This window comes from Rhinatrema bivittatum, chromosome 1, assembly GCF_901001135.1.
Source record: "Rhinatrema bivittatum chromosome 1, aRhiBiv1.1, whole genome shotgun sequence".
Taxonomy (NCBI): Eukaryota; Metazoa; Chordata; class Amphibia; order Gymnophiona; family Rhinatrematidae; genus Rhinatrema; species Rhinatrema bivittatum.
Window position 1 is genome coordinate 38,505,997 of NC_042615.1, and position 23,901 is coordinate 38,529,897.

The window sequence follows — 23,901 nt, forward strand, 5'->3', positions numbered from 1 at the left end:
TCTGTATGAAGAGATTCATTCACTGTTGCTCACCCCCAGAAGAGGTGGCAGTCCCCAAATCTACTTTGTTAATAATCAGACCTGTCTTTCAGAAACTTGTCCAAACATTTTTTTTTAATTCTCTCTTTATTTATAGCCTTGATTATATCCTTCAGGAACAAATTCCACAAATTTAATTGTGCATCTGTAGTTTACACATTGACTGAAAAAAATTCTCTTTTGGGTATCAGCATAATATTTTATGATAAAATCCTTCTCTGGAATTCATAGTCTTATATTTTATGAGTACTAGATACAATTTTAAAACACCACCATCCCCCATCCTTTTAACCACTGAAGGGAGGGCAGATTTCTGCCTGGGAAAATTACCTGGATAAACCTTTAGTTAACTAGAAAGATTCCTTTGAAAACTGTCCGCATTACTCCTTATATTCTACATAAAAATACAAGCTTTATTTTCAGTATACAAAATGATATGAAACAGTTTACCTATTTTTAATATCCATCTTCAGTCACTTGGGTGCTAGACATACTTCTGTTTCCTAAGAAATCTTTTGGTAAACTGGCTCTCTAAGAGTAATATGGATAAGAGAAAACACAAATGAACACAGTAAGCAGTGGGACTGTGGCAAACATATTAAATAAAGTAACAATTAAACACCTGTTCTTAGGAATTTCACCAAGCAATGAACGCTTACCTCAGCAGGTAAAACTTCCACACTAGTGTTTACTAGTTTATCCCCAGGGTGTTCTGCGTTTCCACTTCTGAACAGGTACCTATAAAAATGAAAAAAAAAATGTCTTGGGTTGAGTGGTAGACACTCAAATACTCTGATAGAACAGTGTAATATTTGTCACCATTCATCAATTATACTGTTGCAGGTTTTGATTCATTGGTATCAGATTCAAGAGCTCAGCAGTAGAAGTGGGAACCCACAATAAATCGAGGAAGGTGTACTTTCTTTTTGAAAAATTGGCTTGCCATCTCCAGCTAAAGCCATGGGGAATGGATCCCCCAGTACCAAGCTTACTGTCTTCTTTAGCTAGAATTCCCCTACCCCCTGGCTCAGCCTCCTCCTCCACTTCAGCTGGAGTCAAGGGGAGAGGATCCACCTGCCCCATGAGCACTCTTAGCTTCCTGTTTAGCTGGGGCTATAAGCCAAGGATCCCCAGCTACAGGCTTGTTTATCCTCCTCCTCTTCACCTGGGGCCACATATAAGAGAAACCACAGTCCCTTATGCTCTAAGGCAGTGGTCCCCAACCTTGTCCTGGGGGACCACCAGCCAGTCGGGTTTTCAGGATATCCACAATAAATATGCATGAGAGAAAATTTCCATGTTATGGAGGCAGTGCATGCAAATTTTCTCTCATGCATATTCATTGTGGATATCCTGAAAACCTGACTGGCTGGTGGGCCTCCAGGACAGGGTTGGGAACTACTGCTTTAAGGGACAGGGTCTGTTCTATCTCCTGACATCACTACAGCACTATTAGCCATATTTTCAGTAGCCACAGTTGAGATTTTTTTTTTTTTTTATTAATACTCATCCTGCAATTTTTTCCAGCAAAACTTCAAACATGTTTTTCATTATGATATGAAATTTGTTAACATTATGTCCACTCATACTGGCTAATTCCCTTAATATAGCATATGTTGCTTACCTGATGTAACAGGTATTCTCACAGGACAGCAGGATGTTAGTCCTCACAAATGGGTTACATCGAGGATGGAGCCCAACCACGGAAAACTTCTGTCAAAGTTTCAGGAACTTTGACTGGCCCCTACTGGGCATGCTCAGCACGGCACTAACCCTGCAGCCAGCAGGGGTCTCCCTTCAGTCTTGTTTCAAAGCTACAGGCAGTGCCGAAAAATAAAATAAAAACGAACCCAACACCGTGGGGTGGCGGGCGGGTTTCGTGAGGACTAACATCCTGCTGTCCTGTGAGAACACCTGTTACATCAGGTAAGCAACATTGCTTTCTCACAGGACAAGCAGGATGGTTGTCCTCACAAATGGGTGAGTACCGAGCTGAGGATGTCCTGACTTGCACCAAATGCACCCAACGGCGTGCAACAGGCACAACAACTGGGGTGGAATTTGGGGAAGGGCATCCGCACCCTACCGGGAAGGTGGAAGGGTGTTGGTACATCATGTTGGAAAAAGGTTACGCAAGACAGATTGGCTGAAGATGGAATCCTGTCTTCCAGCTTTGTCCAAACAATAGTGGGCTGCAAATGTATGGAGTGAACTCCAAGTGGCAGCCTTGCAGATGTCAGGAAGCGGCACCGATCGAAGGTGTGCTACTGAAGTCGCCATGGCCCTCACAGAGTGTGCTTTGACATGGTCTTGGAAAGGAATGCCAGCTTGCTGATAGCAAAAGGAAATGCAGTCCGCCAACCAGGAGGAAAGAGCCTGCTTACCCACAGGTTGTCCCAACTTGTTAGGATGGAAAGAGACGAACAACTGAGTGCTCTTCCTGTGAGAAACTGTACGGTCTAGGTAAAAGGCTAGAGCCCATTTACAGTCTAGGGTATGCAGAGTCTGTTCCCCGGAGTTGGAGTGGGGCCTGGGAAAAAAGATAGGTAGTATGATGGATTGATTGATGTGAAACTCCGAAACTACCTTAAGTAAAAATTTAGGGTGAGTTCGGAGTACCGCCCGGTCCTGCAGGAGTTTAGTGTAAGGCGGATAGGTGACTAGGGCCTGTAATTCACTAACCCTGCGAGCGGAAGTGATAGCCAAAAGGAATAACACTTTCCATGTGAGATATTTTAGGTCACAGGAGTGGAGAGGTTCGAAAGGTGGCTTCATAAGGCGACCAAGAACCAGATTAAGGTCCCAAGATGGGGCCGGAGGACGTAAAGGTGGCTTCAAATGGAGCAAGCCTTTAAGAAAGCGTGTTACAAGGGGTTGTACTGATATAGGAACACCCCCTATACCTTTATGGAAGGCGGCTACCGCACTGACATGCATTCTTATGGAAGAGGTCTTTAGGCCTGATTCCGATAGATGCCATAAATAGTCCAAGAATCTAGAGATTGGACAGGAAAGGGGATCAAGGGCCTGAGAAGTGCACCATGATGTGTACCTTTTCCATTTGTAGGAGTACGATTTTCTTGTGGAAGGCTTTCGTGAAGCTATCAGGACACGAGAAACTGAATCTGAAAGGTTAAATGGCTGAAGGACTAACCTTTCAACATCCATGCCGTCAGGGACAAGGCTTGGAGGTTGGGATGGAGGAGGCATCCGTCGTTTTGAGTGAGCAGATGCGGGTCCTTTCCCAGAGGAATGTGCCTGCGGATGGAGAGATCCTGGAGTATGGGAAACCACACTTGGCGGGGCCAGTGCGGTGCTATCAGGATCATAGTTCCCTTGTCCTGATGCAGCTTCACGAGAGTCTTCGACAGAAGAGGAAGTGGAGGGAATGCATAGAGCAGACCGGTTGTCCACTTGAGGGAGAATGCATCTCTCGGTCGAGAGTGGTGGCTCCGAATGAGAGAGCAATAATTGTCCACTTTGTGGTTCTGAGGGGACACAAAGAGGTCTATGTGGGGAGAACCCCACTTGTGAAACAGAGAGGTCGCTACCAGAGGATTGAGTGACCACTCGTGTGGGTGGAAGACACGGCTTAGCTGGTCTGCCAATACATTGTCTACTCCCGGCAGGTAGGTGGCCCTGAGGTACATGGAGTGGGAGAGGGCTTCTGCCCAAATCTGCGCAGCTTCCTGACACAACAGGAAGGAGCCTGTGCCTCCCTGCTTGTTTATGTACCACATGGCCACCTGGTTGTCTGTCTGAATTAAAATTGCATGGTTTGACAGGCAAGTTTGAAAAGTCCTGAGAGCATAGCGAATGGCTCGCAGTTCCAGGAAATTGATCTGGTGTTTGGCTTCCTCTAGTGACCAGAGTCCTTGAGTTTGTAGATTGTTTACATGGGCTCCCCAGCCGATGTTGGAAGCGTCGGTGGTGAGGACGAATTGGGGATCTGGTGGAAGAAAAGGCAAGCCCTGTAGGAGGTTGCACTGATTCGCCCACCAGGCAAGAGATAGACGGAGCGTGTTTGTGATGCGAACAATGGAGGACAGAGGCTGAACAGCTTGGGTCCATTGTGATCGTAGAGTCCATTGTGTGACTCTCATGGCCAGATGAGCCATGGGAAGGCTTTTGCCTGTAAGGTGTCCAAGTCTGCCCCAATGAGGGATAAGATTTGAGATGGGACTAAGTAGGATTTCTCGTAATTGACAAGAAACCCTAGAGATAGCAAAGTTTGAATGGTTAGGGTCAGAGAGGATCGAGCAATCTGCTGGGTTGGAGCCCTGACTAACCAATCGTCCAGGTAGGGGTAGACGTGAACACCTTCCTTCCTGAGGAACGCTGCAACCACCACGAGGCATTTGGTGAAGACCCGTGGTGCGGATGCCAGGCCGAAAGGTAGCACTCGATATTGGTAGTGATTTCGGCCTACTAGAAAACGCAGGTATTTGCGATGAGATTGCGTGATTGCAATGTGGGTATATGCGTCTTTGAGGTCTAGAGAGCATAGCCAATCCCCTCTCTGCAGCAGAGGGAGAAGCGAGCCCAGGGTTACCATCTTGAATTTCTCCTTGCAAAGGTACTTGTTGAGGGCCCGGAGGTCGAGGATCGGACGAAGTCCCCCTGACTTTTTTGGGATCAGGAAGTACCTGGAATAGAACCCCAGTCCTTGTTGTAAGGGAGGAACGGGTTCTATAGCGTTTGACTGTAGGAGAAGAGAAACTTCCTGCTCTAAAAGAACAGAATGATCTGTGTGACTCCACGCCTGTAGAGGTGGGGAGTCGGAAGGAAGAGTCAGGAAGTTGAGATGGTAACCCTGTGCAATTATTGCTATCACCCACTGATCGGTGGTGATGTAATGCCACCTTTCCAGAAAGTGGCACAGACGACCTCCCACTGGAATGGCTGGAAGAGGGGGTTGGCAAGTGCTCTCTAGGCAAAAGTCAAAAACCAGCAGCAGGGCCAGGTTGTGGAGCTGCTGCAGGCTTTGGTTTACGAGTCTGGCGAGGTTGAGTCTTATGGTAAGATCTCGCTGGCCTAGCCTTAGCTGATGGGGGATAATACTTTCGTTGCCTGAAGAAAGACTTTTTAGAGTCTTTCCTAGATGGCTGTTTTGGAGGCAAGTCAGGAGGGATAGATGAGAGCTGTTTTAGTGTCTCATGATGATCCTTTAGTTCAGCAACGATTTGCTGAATCTGCTCACCAAACAGATTATCCCCTAGACAGGGTAAGTCAGAAAGCCTGTCTTGAACCTCTGGTCGTAGGTCAGATGACTTAAGCCAAGCCCAGCGTCTGGCGGAGATGGCTGTAGCAGAAAGTCTAGTGGAAGCATCAAAGATGTCATAAGCGGTTCTTATTTCGTGCTTCCCAGCTTCAAATCCCTTATTTAGGAGAGACTGGAGCTGCGGCTGGAACTGTTCTGGCAAAGCATCTGAGTACTCCTGCATCTGCTTTAGAATGACCCTATTGTATTGAGTCATATATAGCTGATAGGAAGCTATTCTAGAAATCAGCATAGCTCCTTGGTACACTTTCCGTCCTATACTATCGAGGAATTTATTTTCCTTGGTAGGAGGTATGGAAGAATGTGGTTTTAAGCGTTTAGCTTTCTTTTGGGCTGATTCTACCACAACAGAGTGATGATCTAATTGTGGTTTTTGAAAGCCTGGTGCTGACTGTACCAGATAGGTAGAGTCAGCTTTCTTGTTTACTGGAGGGACAAATCCAGGAGATTCCCAATTCTTTTTCAAAAGGTCTAGAAAAACCTGATGAATGGGAATAGAGGTTAAGATTTTTGGGGCATCCAGGAATTGGAGCAATTCCATCATCTGGTGCCTGTCATCTTGTTCAGATTGAAGTTGAAAAGGGACTAATTCTGACATTTCCTTCACGAAGTTTATGAAAGAGAGGTCCTCAGGGGGAGAATGCTTTCTACTCTCTGTTGGAGAGGGTGGTGAAGGTAAATCATCGGTGTCAGTAGAGGTATCATCACCCCAAGTGTCATACAAACAGTCTAACTTCAGTTAGTCAGCCTGAGTGACTCACTGCTCCCTTGATTAACAAATGTTGGTCCCTATTCAAACCTAATCACACTACCTCAACACCTTTCCAAGGTGAGTAACTGAGCTGAACTATTCAACTTTTTTACTTCGGTATACACTGCTCCTAGCTTATTTCTAGCTTCTGGCTACTTTTTGGGTTGGGGGCGTTTTTTTGTGTTTTTTTTTTTTCAATACAAGCACTCAGTTAGTATTAAATACAAAAACTCAGTTCTTTTAAAAGTCTGGAGAACACTCAGTTCTGCAGACTTTTAAAAATAAACACACTCCCTACTGCTACCTTATTGACTGACTAAAAATACAAACAGTCTAACTTGTTTACTCACAGCCTGACTATTAAAGGCACACACACACAAACACACTAAATAATATTCCCAATAGTTAACTTTGCCCCAATACTTTTAAAAAAGACAATGTCCCAAGTAAAAACTTACTGATTCCTTTCAGCCACCAGCAAGGTGATCCTCTCCTCTCAGTGTTCCCACTATTAGGAAAACGGACCAAGTCAGGCTGCTATAGAGTCCTACACAGAAACTACACGCCAGCAGAAAACCTCACCTGAATCACGTGCTGTCCCTCACCTAACATAGAATAAAGAGACCAAAACGCATAACAAGAAGCATGCAGAAAAAACTGAATTGGAAACTGCAACAAGCCAGAGTCTCTGTATGCAGTGTAACAAAGGAAAAAAGAAACATCACCCATCCTTATAAAACAAATCAAGAAATATAAAATCTTCAGCAGTAAAACTGTACTAACAAAAAGAACATATTTCGAAACAGCTGATGAGTGGAATATCCAATAATTAAAAACTCATATAAAACATTTCCAGATACCAACAAAATATTTCAAAATAGCAGACACAAAGACCCAGTAATGAAAAATAATAAGGATACAAAAATTTTTTTGCTCTGCATACCTGGGAGCGTTTGATATCCAGGTGTCCTGAGATTGTTCTGAATTAGCAGGAGGCGGGGTGGTTTGCTTGGAACTTTCTCCTCTCTCAGTCACATACCAGCGCTCTCTCTCACACTGGCTCTCAATGACACACCTATACACACATGCTCTCAGTACTCACATATACACATGTTTTTTCTCTCTCACTTATATAGGCTCTTAATTACACATTTACACACATGCTGTCTATCTTTTCACGCTTACACACACACACAGGCTTTCAATCACATAAATACATGCTGTCTTTTTCTCTCACACACAGACTCTCATTCACATGCTTACAAACATGTCCTCTCTTTCTCTCATTTACACACAGGCTCTCAATCACATACTCACATGCTCCCTCACCTAAATCAGCTCTCAATCACACACAGACACACATGGTCTCTCTCTCTCATTTAAACACAGGCTCTCAATCACATACTCACATGCTCCATCACCTAAACCAGCTCTCAATCACACACAGATACACATGATCTCTCTCTTACTTATACACACAGGCTCTTAATCATACATACACATGATTTTTCTCACACACAAAGGATCTCAATCATACACACATATTCTTTCACACAAACAGGTTTTCAATCACAAACTTACACATACAGGTTCCCAATGGTAAACTTACATTAATACTCTCTCTCTCACAGGCAGGCTCTCAATCACAGACATACTCTCTTTCACATATACAGGCTCTCAATCAATCATTCACATACATGCAATCTCTCACTCACACACACAGGATTTCAAACACACATGCTTGCTCGCTCATTCACTCTCTCTCTCCCCCACCCCTACCCCAGGAACTCACGGCAGCAGCAGCCTCCTCCCAACGCTAACCTCCTTCATTTTCAGCCCTCGCGGAGGCAGAGTCCCATCGGCCGCGGTTGATGCTCTTCATTTTCCTCCGAGCCGCGCTGCAGTCTTCTTTTCGTCGGACACTAGCGTGGCCTCTTCTTGCCGCGCACGCACCCGATGCTCACCACTTCCTCTTCCGGGCCGCAGAGGGGGGCGGGAAGAAGAGAGCACGCCGGTGCCGCTGACTCCAGCTGTCCTGCCGCGTTCCGCCCGGGCTGACAGCATTTTAAGCCCAGGCGGAGGAAGACCAGGGAGCAGCTGGGTCAGCGGGGGACTGGAAAGTGTGGCGACACTTGTCTGCGAGCCAGATGCAGCCCTCAAAAGACCCATATCTGGCTCGCGAGCCATGGGTTCCCGACCCCTGGTATAGGTGAAGCTCGTCCTTGTCTCAGCCCAAGCAGGTTCACCAATTGCTGGCCTAGGCCTAGCAGGTTCGCCTGTGAGACTGCATTAATCACGTCACCGCTACAAGAACTCACATCCCGTGACAGGTTGCTGAGGCCATGAGCTCAGCAGACTTGTCCTCAGCTCAGGCCATCCTGGGATTTGCCCTCCGCATTCAACAGCAGCAGGAACAGCTAAACCAAATTGCTGGCCTGCTCTAAGGCTTGACGAGTTGGATGGATGTCATACAGGCCTGACTACAGCAACTGCACCTCCAGCAGCACTGCTGCTCCTGCCCCAATCCATCCTCCAGAGCCTATATTACATCTGGCTCCACTTCCCAGGCACGATGGAGATCCAAAGATCTACAGGGGTTTCCTAAATCAATGTCTTTTGCAGTTTGAGCTGTAGGCTTCTAGCTTCCCTACTGAGAGGGCCAAGATTACTTTCATCTTCTCATTGCTGTTGGGGTTGGCTCCAGCTTGGGTCTACCCCCTCTAGGAGTGAGATGAACCATTCCTGAGAAATCTCGGGGACTTCCTCAGACAATTTTGTGTAGTCTTTGATGAACCTGGGCACTCTTCTTCCGCAGCAGCCAAGCTGCTTTGTCTCTGACAAGGCTCCAAGATGGTGGGGGTGACCATGCCATCCAGTTTAAAATTTTGGCTTCCAAATTTAGGTGGAGTCAAGAGAGTCTTACGGCCATCTTTTGGCAAATTTGGCCGACCGGATCCAAGATGAGCTCATAGGCAGGGAAGTTCCCACTGTCCGAGCATATCATAATGCTAAGCGTGAGAACTGACATCTGGTTTCCAGAACATACCAGGGAAAGACATCCATTGACATCATCTGAAATTAACTCCTAAATTCCAGCGTCCTCTGCTTTCTCCTGCTAAGGACTGCTTCGGCTTGAGGCCTGAAAAATCCATGCAGCTAGCAAGAGCCAAGTTGTCTGATGAGAAGCAGACACGGTGTCACCTTAATCTCTGTTTTTATTGTGCTGGTCAGGGGCACTATGCCTCCCAGTGTCCCAAGAAGGTGGGAAACTTCCAAGCCTAAGGTTGTTCGGAAAGGCAACCCTAGGCTATTCACCAGCCTCTCCTCAGTCTTTAGTTCCTGTTACTCTTTCATCTGCTGGTACAGAGATCCACATGGAGGCCTTTTAGGATTCCAGAACTGGGGGTAACTTTATTGAGGAGGATGTGGTCCAACAATACAATATCCCTGTAGTATCTCTGGATTCTCCTGTACAAATCTCTTCTGTCTATGGAGAACCACTCCCAGATTACCTAACCATGACTACCATTCCTCTGTCTTGCAAGTCAGAGCACTGAACAGGAAACTAATCACCTTTTTTGTTCTCCCGAAGGCAGTGAACCCAATTATCCTCAGTCTGCTCTAGCTAATTAAACACAATCCAGCACTCTACTGGCAAATCATGTGAACTCTCCTGTTGGGTATCTGTGATAGAGTATATGACAGAGAGCCTCAGACTGCCTTAAAGGACCGGCTCCAGCTATCTGGCCCGGTCCACCTTAAGACAGACAGGAAAGGGATCCTTGGGTGGGGGCGTTTCCCTGAGGTAAAGGATACAAAGGCGAGGCCCTGAGAGAGTTAGATAGGCCCCAGGGAGAAGAAGGAAGCTGTAATGGCGTGCTGTGCTCTTTTGGAAAAACTGTTCTTGCATTGTCAGTCTGCTGAGGTAAGCAGCCATTTTGATTCTGTCTTGCTGAACTTTTTGTAATTAAACTTTTGAAAAGCAGAATAGACTCCAGCCTGGTCTGTTCTCCGACCTTCTCCTGTCTTAGACTGCTCCAAGGGCATCACATATGGTGGCAGAAGCGGGATTACCTGTTCTAAGTGTCAAAGTCAGGGACCCACACTAGCAGAAAAAAAAAATTATTTTTTTTGGGGCCTGGCTGCAACGGTAGTCACACAGGATTTTTTTGTTGTTTGTTGGTACCGGCTAAGGAGAGAAGCTCCGCCGGAGGGAGGGAACAGAAGAAGTGAGTTAGAGCTGGTGAGGCAGGCTTTTCTTTTGTTTGAAAGAAGGGGAAATGTTTCCGGTCTTGAAGGGGCAGGAGCTCAGAATAGCCTCTGCAGGAACCTCCCTTAGAAATGGAGCAGCTGCTGCAAGCCCTGGTGGAGGGACAAAAACAGGTCCAGGCAGTCGATCAGACCCAGTATGCACAGCACCAGCAGCTACTGCAACAATTGCAGCAACACCTGGAAGCCCAAGCACATCTTAATGGCCAATTACTATAAAGGACACCAGCGCCAGGGACCGATGGGGTACACACCGGAACGGAACAGAGTCCAACCCCACCAACACTGGAAATTCGGCTGACAAAAATGGGGCCCCAAGATGACCCAGAAGCATTCCTGGTCACCTTTGAAAGGGTGGCGGAGGCCATGGCCTGGCCTAGGTCCCAGTGGGCTATGAGAGTGGCCCCACATTTAACCGGTGAGGCCCAGGCCGCATACCGGGCCCTTGACAACCCAGCAAGCCCAAGACTATCAGGAGGTCAAGGCTGCCATACTCGATAGACTGGGACTTGTCTAAGGAATCTTATTGGAAAAGTTTCCGGGGCTTAACCTTTACACCAGGAGAGAGACCCCGGGTTCTGGCTCAGAAATTAAAGGACCAGTGCTGGTGGTGGCTAGAACCCGATAATAAAAGGGGAGTTGAAGTTACGGAGACTGTCGTGCCAGAACAGTTTGTGGACATTCTCCCCTCCCGAGTGCGTGAATGGGTGCGGCGACAGACAGCGGAGACCCTGAAGAATGTGGTTTCCTTAGTAGAGCGTTATTTGGATGCTGCAGAAACAGGCCGTGGGCTTACTCCAGCAGAGAATAATTCCCGAATAAAGGTCTTGGAGAAAGGAAGAAGAGAATAGAGGGGCGGAACCCTAAGCCGCTATATCGGTCGAGACCCTGATAACGCATTAGAGGAAACTGAGGGCGGAACAAGTAAATACCTAGAAGCAGTGAAGCCCAAAGGGATCTGCTTCAACTGTGGAGAGAGGGGGCACTTTGCTCGGGACTGCTATCGAGTGGAGGATGAATTTATGGATGTCAATTTGGTGGCCCCTTACTCCTACTCGTTTGTGGACATTCCCCGCTCGGGGTTTACAACCTTCGTGATTCCGGTGGAGCTAGATGGCGATTCGACCCAAGCCTTAGTAAACTCGGGAAATGTAAAAACTCTCATTCGGAAGGAACTGGTCAAAAGAACACACATTGATTATGAATAGACAGTGACCCTCGCTTGTATACATGGAGACCAGAGACAATACCCGACCAGTCAGGTCCTATTGAAGACTCCAGTGGGACAAGCGACAGTAGAAGTGGGAGTGCTCCCCTAGATACCATATCCGGTGATACTGGGACGAGATTATCCAGACTTTGGGACTCTTTGGGCCCGGTTCTTGAGGGACCCAGATGACTTCAGCGAGGAAGAGACCTCATTTCCGGAGGTCTTTCCCTTAGAAGACCTGGACTTGTATATTAATAATCCTAAGATACCCAAGCCTCGTAGACAATGTAGGACAGAAAAGTATAATTATTCCCAAGGTTTAGAGGCAGTCGTGGAGTTAGAGGGGGCTCCCCAACCCATAGAGATTCCCTCAAACTGGATAGGCGAGGGAAACCCCAGGAATTTTAGGCGGGCCCAACAAGAAGATGGGACACTAAAAGGGTCCTTGGAGAATATACAGATAATAGTTGGGGAATTAGTTTCTGGGGTGGAGGGTCAAAAGCCAGTCCCCCCTCTTTTTTGTACTGGAGGGTGAAACGGTTGAGCAGCTTTTGGTTCCCCAGCAGTATTGTCAGCAAGTGTTGTAGCTCGCCCATAGTCACCTTTTGGGGGGGCCACCTAGGGGAAGAGAAAACACGAGAAAAGATTTTAGCCCAGTTCTATTGGCCTGGCTTGTATCGACACGTTCAGGACTATTGTCAGTCCTGCCCTACCTATCAGCTGACCAGACCGGCAGCAACGCACGTAGCTCCCCTAGTGCCTATGCCAATTATAGAGACACCTTTTGAGAGGGTCGCTATGGACTTGGTAGGCTTCTTAGAGAGGTCAAGCCGCGGAAACAAATATACCCTGGTCATTCTCGATTATGCAACCAGGTATCCAGAAGCTATTCCCCTATGAGATATGAAGACTCAAACAATAACCATGGCCTTGGTGGAGGTGATTTCCCAGGTGGGGTTACCCAAAGAGATATTAACCGACCAAGGGACCCCGTTTGTCTCTAAAGTGATGAAACAAGTTTGCACATTATTGTAGATAAAAACCCTGTGGACATCAGTTTACCATCCACAAACTGATGGGCTCGTGGAGCGTTGTAACAAAACTCTCAAACAGATATTGAGGAAGTTCGTCGCGGAAGATGGCAAGAATTGGGACTTACTCTTGCCATATAATTGTTCGCCATTCGAGAGGTCCCTCAAAGTTTGACCGGGTTTTCCCTGTTCGAATTATTGTATGGTAGAAGACCACTCCTACAGGGTCTACATCTGAACCACCTGTAGCACCAACTTCCCACTTCTCAACACTGCCTCTTCCTGGGCAGTCTGTGTTGCTCTTCTTAGGGCTCTCTGTGACCCCTCTCTTAGGGTTCTTCACAGCCCTGTTCTCTGCGCTTCTCATGGGAGCAGCCCCTGAACTCCCAGTAGTGTCTGGGCACCCTACAGGGTCTTCACCAGGACTACCTGTAGTGCCAGTCTCCGGCCTTGCTTCTGACAGGCTAGGAATTTATCTCAGCTCACTGAATTGCCTAGCATTTTCTCTGGCAACTTGCTTCCGGTCCTCCTCCCATTGGGTCATCATTGCTGAAATTTCTTCTAGCTGAGCGACCAGCTGCTACCATTCTATAGTGCCCCCTCCTGGGCCCTCTGTGTCAACACTTCTGAACAAGAGTGCAAGGCCCCATCCACACAGAAGTTGACAACGGCCCTGTTCTGCTGACTCCTTGCCAGGCTTTTTTGTAACCTTTTATCTCCCTCCTGGAGAATCTGGATCAAGTCCTCCATCATGCTCTAACTGCTGCATTCTGGTGCTGCCATACCCTGGCTACTCCACTCCAGGTTTTCTTTCTGGCTGCACACCTAGCACTGGCTGCACACCTAGCACTGCAGAGTAGCTTGCTTCCTTCTACAGGGACACACCCTGCCTCAATGCACAGTACTCTCAGCCAACTCTAGCAGCTTTTCCAGAGCTACACCCTACTCAGCACAGGCTGCTGCACCAGTGTTTCTTTCACTTTTCTTTTCAAGGCAAAAAGAAAAATAAAAAAAAGTCTGCTTGACCAATGATAACTTGTTCACTGTTAAATCACTATCTTCCAGCAGGGCTTTTCCCTTTAGCTGGTTCAATCCTAAAACTTCCTGGCTGTCCCTGGAACCAGGCCCATACTCTGTTTACTCTCTACTGAAAACTTTAAACTTTGAGGTTTTTTTTTTCTTCAGTGCAGCTTTGGCCACACCCTTTCGCAAACCACCATGCAATCCTGCAATCACTGTGCTTTGCGTATAGTTTTAGAGCCACAGGCCCCCTGGGTTCTATACAGCATTTAGAACCACAGGACCTCTTTACAACTCTCTGCACTCCAAACATGCACTTTCTTGGAGGCTGGGGATTTCTGTGCAAAGCTTAGAAAAAATCCCACATGTGACCCCATATTTGGGAACAAGTGGTGATTCCCACTTGCGTGGAGACAAACTAGACTGACTCTAGCCTTCTTAAAACAGTATCTCTTTATTATACCTTCACACATGTGGAACAATAAACTGTCTTCTCCTCAGCAGTGTACTCTCATTATTTACAGTATGTTGCTTTGTCTCAGCTCAGTTTTTGGACAGTATTGCATACAGGAGCTGCCTTCTTCCCAGAGACTTGGCCTGGTCTGGTTATCCCCACCTGGATCCCAGCTCTTATTCCCCAGTCTCTGGTTATGCCCTCTGAGCCCCACCTGCCCCATAGTATTCCTCCTATAGAGCATTCCCACCTTAAGGCATTTAAGGTAGACCACACATCGAGCCTGGACCTGCATAGGAAAATAGGGGAACACTAGGGGCACTGCCTCACAAGCTGATTCAAAATAAATCATAGAAAGCACTTTTTCACTTGGCACACTATCAAGCTGGGAATCTGTCGCCAGAGGACATGATCAGGAGATTTGCATAGTGGGGTTTGAAGCTTGGACAAGTTTCTGGAGGAAATGTTCACAACACATTATTAGCCAGGTAGGTAAAGTAAGCTATTGCTATCCCTGAGAGTGAATAATAGGAATTATATCTACTTTATGGGATCTGCCAGGTACTTGCAATCTGGATTGGCCACTAGACTTGATGGACCTTGGTCTGACCCAGCATGACAATTCTTATGTTCTTACGCTCCCTCATGCTCCTCCAGTAATATAAATGTTCCCATAAATTTTAAAAAATGCATCACAACCGTTAACATAATCCTTTATCAATTTTGCTCATTTATTTGTTCCATTTCTTCATGCTGTTTATGTGTATATGCACTATGCACATTATAACTCTGAAATCTAGCTTTACACATACTAGCATACTTCAAAATCAGTGAATACTATCCTGAATTGTTTAGTACATTTGAAAAAAAAAATTAACATAACAACATAGACCAATTGGTCTAGCCAGTTTATCTAATTATTCCTGTCTACACTGCCAAGGATATATCCCAGCTATTAGCCATAAAGCATGGCTGCCTGTAGGACATCACTCCTTATCCAAGACAGACTGTTCTATTTCTCTCTCCTGGGTGGCTGAGCATGCAAGGTTCCTTTTTAAGTCTAGGCAGGACCCTTCCCCTCCCATTTCCAACCAGAAGATCCCACAATAATCTAAACAGCCACTAACATGAACATGGTTGTTTCCCCTTCTTGGGTCCCCATGCCCTTTCTGGATGCCTCCCCACCAAATGACAACCCTTTGCACTGATCCAGTCAATATGAGGAGTGTAGTCTGCCAGAAAGACCCAAGCACATTAATGCCTGTGTTTCCACTAGAACTTTCAGTTTGTACTTGCAGCCTGAGAGACAACCTCCCGCTAACTTCTACTGAGTTTTTCAGAAGTGGCTTGTAGAGCATGAAAAATGATTTCTTATTTACAGATAAGTTTTACTGGCAAATTCATGCCCTAGTCAACTAAACCTGTATCTAGTAATATTTATTGATACATACATTTAAACTCCCACGCCTGTGATTATAGCTTATGATGCATATTGTTAAAATAGTACATAATGCACAGATGGTGAAATAATATAAACTTATTTTAACGTGTTTCATATTATACTCAAATACTTTAATCATGCTTAGAAATGACTAGATTTTATCAGTTTCAAGAATGTAATATACAAAGTGCTGTAAATAATCAACAATAATAGAAGCAAAACCCTCTCCAAATTATATTCAATAAAGAAAAAGAAGAGGAAAAAGGATCTAAATCCAATATCCAACTTATAAAGCAAAACTAATAAATCTAAATAACTTATATAACAGCAGATGAGAATATCATCAATGTTTGCCTCTAGATCTCTCTTTGCAGCCTCTCGCCACTCAATGGGCCGCAAGCCACAATCGGTCAATGAAGCAATTAGTTAGTCATAATCATTTATTGTCATCATGCTGTAAAATTATAACAAATTTTTATGAAGAAAATTAATTATGTTTTAAATTAGAAATCTCAAACACTGTGATAATGCACCACTAGAAAATCTAAAAATCTGCTATGTTTCCCACATTATAACTACCCCAAATACTAAAAATCCCCACTTTCTCCCACTGTCTAATATGCAAAAAGTCGAAGAAACATATACTTAGCTTTAGCTTGATTTAACACGGCCCAAAGGGCTCATACAGTGTAAAACACCATCATCACATTTAAAGCTGTCCTTCAAAACTGTCTCGACATGTTTCGATTGCACAAGCAATCTTCTTCAGGAGATCAAAAACGATAGTCTAAATGTCAAGCAAGTGTTCTTCAACCCTTAAACCAAAAATAAAAATGAATAATTACAAACTCACAAACAAAGGAACGTTATCATATTTAAACAATCGCACTGATCAAAATGCATAGCACTCACCCGAGCAGAGAAACTGCCTCTTCCTGCACTTTCAAAAATGGCGCCTCAGCGTCTATGAACTAATCGAATGAATCTGTGTTCATTATAAACCAAACGGAACCGGAAACAAAACTAAAAACTAACAAATAACTACAATTCCCATCATACAAAGCGCTAAAAAACAGACCAATCAATCTCACGGTTGAGGCCCCTAGGGGCCACCGTATCAAAGTAATGGATCCATTTTTGTTCTCTCCTTAATAAAAAATTGTCAAAATCTCCACCTCTATTGCTTGGGTCTAATTTTTCAATAGCCGCAAATTGCAGTACTTCAAAAGAATGATTCAACTGTAGACAATGCTGCACTACAGGCGCCTCAATGCGCTGCCGTACAATAGCACTCCTATGTTCTATCATCCGTACTTTTAAACTGCGGCTAGTTTTACCAATGTAAAGAAGGGGACACGGACACCATAAGCCATAAATTACACCTTTGGATTGACAGTTCGTATGATATCTGAATCTAAACTTCCCTTCATTAAAGAATGGTAAACATTCACCCGAGAATGATTGACCACAAACACTACAATGGTTACAGGGATGATGTCCTATAATTAGATCCTCGTCAGTATCATCATGTGTTGTTTCATCTGAAAAATCAGAATGTACAATAAGATCCCGAAGGTTTTTGCCTCGTTTAAAGGCAAACCTGGGAGTTTCATGGAGTACTGAATGTAAGCTCACAACATGCCAATACTTCTTAATGATGTTTTGTACTTTATAAATTTGAGAAGAGAACGGGAGTACACAGGTAATACGATTAGAATCTTGCTGCTTGTTTCCAGGAAGAAAAAGTAAATCCCGGTTAACCCACCTAGCGCGTTTGTACGCTTTTTTTATCAGATGTAAAGGATAACCCCGCTGTTGAAAATTTAATGTCAAAATTTTTGCTTTTGATTTATAATCACTCAAGTTAGAACATAATCGCCGGAGTCTCAAAAATTGGCCATACGGCAAATTAGACCTCAAGTGATGCGGATGGCTACTATCATAACGGAGTAGAGTATTTTTATCCGTGGGTTTGCGGTATATTGAATAAGAAAAACCCATGGTATGTAATGAAATTGAGATGTCTAAATATGGAATGCATGATGTCGAGAAGTTATAAGTAAACTTTAAATGTGTATCACAACTGTTGAGCCACAACATAAAGCTTACAAAATCATTTTCAGCACCCTCCCAAACAATTAAAATATCGTCTATATAACGGCGCCAAAATTTCACCTGACTTTGAAACGGGTTGCTCACCAGATATTTGTGTTCAAAAACACCCATATACAGGTTTGCAATGTCAGGGGCCATGGTGGCTCCCATCGCAACTCCCTTCCGTTGTAGAAAAATCTCATCTCCAAATTTGAAAAAATTATTCTTCAAAGCAATAGCTGCTAAAGATGAAATAAAAGCTGATGGAATGCGGCCAGAAACCTCATTTAATTTAAGTTGAACAATTTCAAGAGCTTCTTGTTGAGGAATACTCGTGTATAGAGAAACCACATCAACAGTGGCCAAGGCTAACTTGGAGCTTGGAAATAAATGTTGCGTTTGAGTTTGTAATTGTATCATCAAATCGGAGGAGTCGCGAACATAAGAAGGGAGCAATTTGACCTTCGGTGCCAAAAATTTGTCCACAAAAATCGAAAGGGGCTCGAGTAACGAGCCTCTAGTGGATACAATCGGGCGACCAGGGGGTCTGATCAATGTCTTATGAACTTTGGGCAACAGATATAGTACAGGCATCTTGGGAAAGTCTACAGTAAGAAATTTCTGTTCTTTAGGTGTGATCCAGAATCTATGTGCTGCTGTTTGAATCAATGAGTCAATCTCGGTTTTAACCTCCAAGGTAGGATCTTGAGTAAGTTTCAAATAAAATTCTGGATCACTAAGTTGGCGGAACACCTCATCCTGATGGATACGATGGATTACCAGGATGAGGTGTTCCGCCAACTTAGTGATCCAGAATTTTATTTGAAACTTACTCAAGATCCTACCTTGGAGGTTAAAACCGAGATTGACTCATTGATTCAAACAGCAGCACATAGATTCTGGATCACACCTAAAGAACAGAAATTTCTTACTGTAGACTTTCCCAAGATGCCTGTACTATATCTGTTGCCCAAAGTTCATAAGACATTGATCAGACCCCCTGATCAGACCCCCCTGGTCGCCCGATTGTATCCACTAGAGGCTCGTTACTCGAGCCCCTTTCGATTTTTGTGGACAAATTTTTGGCACCGAAGGTCAAATTGCTCCCTTCTTATGTTCGCGACTCCTCCGATTTGATGATACAATTACAAACTCAAACGCAACATTTATTTCCAAGCTCCAAGTTAGCCTTGGCCACTGTTGATGTGGTTTCTCTATACACGAGTATTCCTCAACAAGAAGCTCTTGAATTGTTCAACTTAAATTAAATGAGGTTTCTGGCCGCATTCCATCAGCTTTTATTTCATCTTTAGCAGCTATTGCTTTGAAGAATAATTTTTTCAAATTTGGAGATGAGATTTTTCTACAACGGAAGGGAGTTGCGATGGGAGCCACCATGGCCCCTGACATTGCAAACCTGTATATGGGTGTTTTTGAACACAAATATCTGGTGAGCAACCCGTTTCAAAGTCAGGTGAAATTTTGGCGCCGTTATATAGACGATATTTTAATTGTTTGGGAGGGTGCTGAAAATGATTTTGTAAGCTTTATGTTGTGGCTCAACAGTTGTGATACACATTTAAAGTTTACTTATAACTTCTCGACATCATGCATTCCATATTTAGACATCTCAATTTCATTACATACCATGGGTTTTTCTTATTCAATATACCGCAAACCCACGGATAAAAATACTCTACTCCGTTATGATAGTAGCCATCCGCATCACTTGAGGTCTAATTTGCCGTATGGCCAATTTTTGAGACTCCGGCGATTATGTTCTAACTTGAGTGATTATAAATCAAAAGCAAAAATTTGACATTAAATTTTCAACAGCGGGGTTATCCTTTACATCTGATAAAAAAAGCGTACAAACGCGCTAGGTGGGTTAACCGGGATTTACTTTTTCTTCCTGGAAACAAGCAGCAAGATTCTAATCGTATTACCTGTGTACTCCCGTTCTCTTCTCAAATTTATAAAGTACAAAACATCATTAAGAAGTATTGGCATGTTGTGAGCTTACATTCAGTACTCCATGAAACTCCCAGGTTTGCCTTTAAACGAGGCAAAAACCTTCGGGATCTTATTGTACATTCTGATTTTTCAGATGAAACAACACATGATGATACTGACGAGGATCTAATTATAGGACATCATCCCTGTAACCATTGTAGTGTTTGTGGTCAATCATTCTCGGGTGAATGTTTACCATTCTTTAATGAAGGGAAGTTTAGATTCAGATCTCATACGAACTGTCAATCCAAAGGTGTAATTTATGGCTTATGGTGTCCGTGTCCCCTTCTTTACATTGGTAAAACTAGCCGCAGTTTAAAAGTACGGATGATAGAACATAGGAGTGCTATTGTACGGCAGCGCATTGAGGCGCCTGTAGTGCAGCATTGTCTACAGTTGAATCATTCTTTTGAAGTACTGCAATTTGCGGCTATTGAAAAATTAGACCCAAGCAATAGAGGTGGAGATTTTGACAATTTTTTATTAAGGAGAGAACAAAAATGGATCCATTACTTTGATACGGTGGCCCCTAGGGGCCTCAACCGTGAGATTGATTGGTCTGTTTTTTAGCGCTTTGTATGATGGGAATTGTAGTTATTTGTTAGTTTTTAGTTTTGTTTCCGGTTCCGTTTGGTTATAATGAACACAGATTCATTCGATTAGTTCATAGACGCTGAGGCGCCATTTTTGAAAGTGCAGGAAGAGGCAGTTTCTCTGCTCGGGTGAGTGCTATGCATTTTGATCAGTGCGATTGTTTAAATATGATAACGTTCCTTTGTTTGTGAGTTTGTAATTATTCATTTTTATTTTTGGTTTAAGGGTTGAAGAACACTTGCTTGACATTTAGACTATCGTTTTTGATCTCCTGAAGAAGATTGCTTGTGCAATCGAAACATGTCGAGACAGTTTTGAAGGACAGCTTTAAATGTGATGATGGTGTTTTACACTGTATGAGCCCTTTGGGCCGTGTTAAATCAAGCTAAAGCTAAGTATATGTTTCTTCGACTTTTTGCATATTAGACAGTGGGAGAAAGTGGGGATTTTTAGTATTTGGGGTAGTTATAATGTGGGAAACATAGCAGATTTTTAGATTTTCTAGTGGTGCATTATCACAGTGTTTGAGATTTCTAATTTAAAACATAATTAATTTTCTTCATAAAAATTTGTTATAATTTTACAGCATGATGACAATAAATGATTATGACTAACTAATTGCTTCATTGACCGATTGTGGCTTGCGGCCCATTGAGTGGCGAGAGGCTGCAAAGAGAGATCTAGAGGCAAACATTGATGATATTCTCATCTGCTGTTATATAAGTTATTTAGATTTATTAGTTTTGCTTTATAAGTTGGATATTGGATTTAGATCCTTTTTCCTCTTCTTTTTCTTTATTGAATATACAAAGTGCTGTACATTATTTATGACTTACCCCTCTATTTGTAATGGTTCTGTGAAGCTAAACAAGATGTAGTCTCCAGCTACTGGTGAGAGAGCCCAGAAACAGTCCAATCCTTTATATGCCTTTTCCAAAGTATACTGCTGATATTCTTTGAGGCTTGTAGTTACAGTTGCAGGAGGGTTGAGATGTGATTTATACAATATTTGTTTGCCAAAATCTTTATCCTGTATCAAGCAAAGAAAAGTAAATTAAATACTAAGAAAACAATGAGACTGGCAACATCAACCAATTGGTACACTAAAATAAGGGCACCCAAATAGGGTAACAACTCAAGTTTACATGTGTGCAAATTTTAGAAGACAACTCGGGTAAATTGAAGAAATTACTTACCTGATAATTTTGTTTTCCTTAGTGTAGACAGATGGACTCAGGACCAGTGGGATATGTGCATCCCTGCTGCAGATGGAGACAGAGTCAGGTTTCAAAGCTGACATCACCCTAGATATACCCTGCAGTGACCTCAGCCATTCAGTATTCTCTTCCAAAGCCATTGTGGACATACTATTGAAAAACTTGATTAGAATTTGGATACAACTTTATAACTTGATTAAAAACTTGATTAAAAAAAAACTTTGATTATAAAACTGGAGACCGCAACTGTACTCAACTAAACATTAGCGCTGGATCCCAGTAATACTATAGATGCCCTGAACTAGGGATAGGGCAACGGTTTACCTGTAACCTCATAGAATCAAGATTCACCTCATAGGAGATTCCTAGTTACTGTTCATGGGCAGTCGTGGGCGGGATGCTGAGTCCATCTGTCTACACTAAGGAAAACGAAATTATCAGGTAAGTAATTTCTCCATTTCCCAACATGTAGCCAGATGGATTCAGGACTAGTGAGTTGTACAAAAGCTACTCCTGAATGGGGCGGGACGCTGCCCGCAGTCTGGTTAGTACCCGCCCTCGCAAAGGCTGCATCCTCTCAGGCATGGACGTCCAGATGCTAGAACCTGGAGAAGGTGTGCAAGGAACACCACATCACTGCTTAAGAGTCAGGATACAGTAGTTTAGCTTCCGCCCAGGATACTGCCTGGGCCCTAGTGGAATGAGCTTTAACCTAAAGGGGAAAAGGCTTCCCTGCCTCTACATATACTCCCATGATCACTTCCTTGATCCAGCGAGCTATGGTAGCTCGCAAAACCGCTTTGCCTTGTTTTCTTCCCTCATGAAGAACGAACAAGCGGTCTGTCTTGCGCATCGGTTCTGAGCATTCCAGATACTGCACTAAAAGTCTACCAACGTTTAAATGGCGTAGGAGGTGGTAGTCTTCCATGTCCTCGCGTCTGTCCAGGGATGGTAAGGAAATGGACTGGTTCAGGTGAAACTCCAAGACTACCTTTGCTAAGAAGGAGGGGACGGTGTGAAGCTGTACTGTTCCTGGAGTAAACAGAAGGAACAGTTCCTGATAAGACAGCACCTATAGCTCAGAGATGCGACGAGCCGAGCATATTGCCACCAAGGATACAGTCTTTAGTGTTAATAGGCATAGCGACAGACTGCACGGTGATCTGAAGGAAGGCCCTGCCAGAAAGTCCAATACTAGATTGAGATTTCATAGGGGGACCGGCCACTTTAAGGGTGGTTGGAGTTGTTTAACCCCTTTTAGGAAACGGGCGAAATCTGGATGCACCAACAGATGGGTTCCGTTCACTTCAGCCTTGAAGCAGGAGAGTGCTGCCACCTGAACTTTCAGGGAGTTGAGGGACAATCCTTTGTTCAGATTGTCCTGTAAAAATTCCAGGATCATGGTGATCTTGGCCATTCAAGGGAGCACCCTACGCTCCTTGCACCAGTAGGATCGCGGATACGGCGGTCAATTCTCCCTGCTAGTTCCATCAGGGACTCAAGGGTATCAGGCAAGTCACGAGCCACTAATTTGTTGTTTACGTGAGAGTTGAGACCCTCCATGAATATGGCACATAAGCATCCAGTGTCCCAATGTATTTCGGATGCTAGAGTCTTAAATTCAATAGCAAAGTCTGTAAGTGGCTTGTTACCTTGCTGAAGGTTTAGCAAGGCAGATCCAGTGAAGTCTGGCGAGCCGGGTCATCAAACACAGACTTAAAAAGTTTTAGAAATCTGGTAGGTCATTCAGGATAGCATCTTCACGTTCCCATAATGGTGAAGCCCAGACCAGGGCTCGTCCTTCTAGAAACGACAGGGTGTAGGTGGTCTTTGAAGCTTCAGTGGGAAAGAGAGTAGGCTGTAATGAAAAATGCATGCTGCATTGATTAACAAACCCTCTGCACATCTTGGCTTCACTCGTAAAGTGGGTAGGTGTGGATAAAAGTACAGTGGTCTTAAGGGTTACCACTGGTGACAGCAATTCCTTCACAGGAGGAGCTGAAGAGTTCAGTTGAGTGTGTAACTGATTGAAGGCAGTAGCTAGGCTCTCCAAAGACTTTTGTTGTTCCGTGATCCGCTGGGCTAGGCCAGGGATGGCCTGCAGGGCTGCGAGCTGAGCCGAGTCCATGGAGTTAGCAATCTGTTGTGTTTGTGGCATAGTGGGACCCTTGGTCGCAATGGAGATGACTCCGCCCACGGGGAGGGGCCCCGTGGGGAACCACTGCAATAGGCTGAACTCAGATAGCAGACACACACAATGGATAGAGGCTTTATTGTACTGCTGTAGATAGATGGTGAAAGCAGGAAGGTAAGGCACTGATCCAAGAAGTGCCAGTTTTTGGGTGCTTGCCAGGTTCTTATAGCCTAGATTGGCCACTGTTGGAAACAGGATGCTGGGCTTGATGGACCCTTGGTCTGACCCAGTATGGCATGTTCTTATGTTCTTAGTACGTTCAACAGGCACAGATGTGAAGTCTCAGCCAGATG

General features: G+C 44.3%; 1 protein-coding gene across 3 annotated transcripts in view; it reads right to left on the bottom strand.

The window, feature by feature from the left end:
- Positions 1-468: 468 nt before the first annotated feature.
- Positions 469-23,901, bottom strand: part of MGAT4D (MGAT4 family member D) — a 481,639-nt gene continuing 458,206 nt past the window's right edge. For all 3 annotated transcript variants that reach the window (XM_029596826.1, XM_029596870.1, XM_029596782.1), the window contains 3 exons: positions 21,034-21,227; positions 699-777; positions 469-570 (listed from right to left, as the gene is read on the bottom strand). In XM_029596826.1, coding sequence (XP_029452686.1) covers positions 496-570; positions 699-777; positions 21,034-21,227 — 348 coding nt within the window. In that variant the 3' untranslated portion in view covers positions 469-495. The remainder of the gene's footprint in view (positions 571-698; positions 778-21,033; positions 21,228-23,901) is intronic.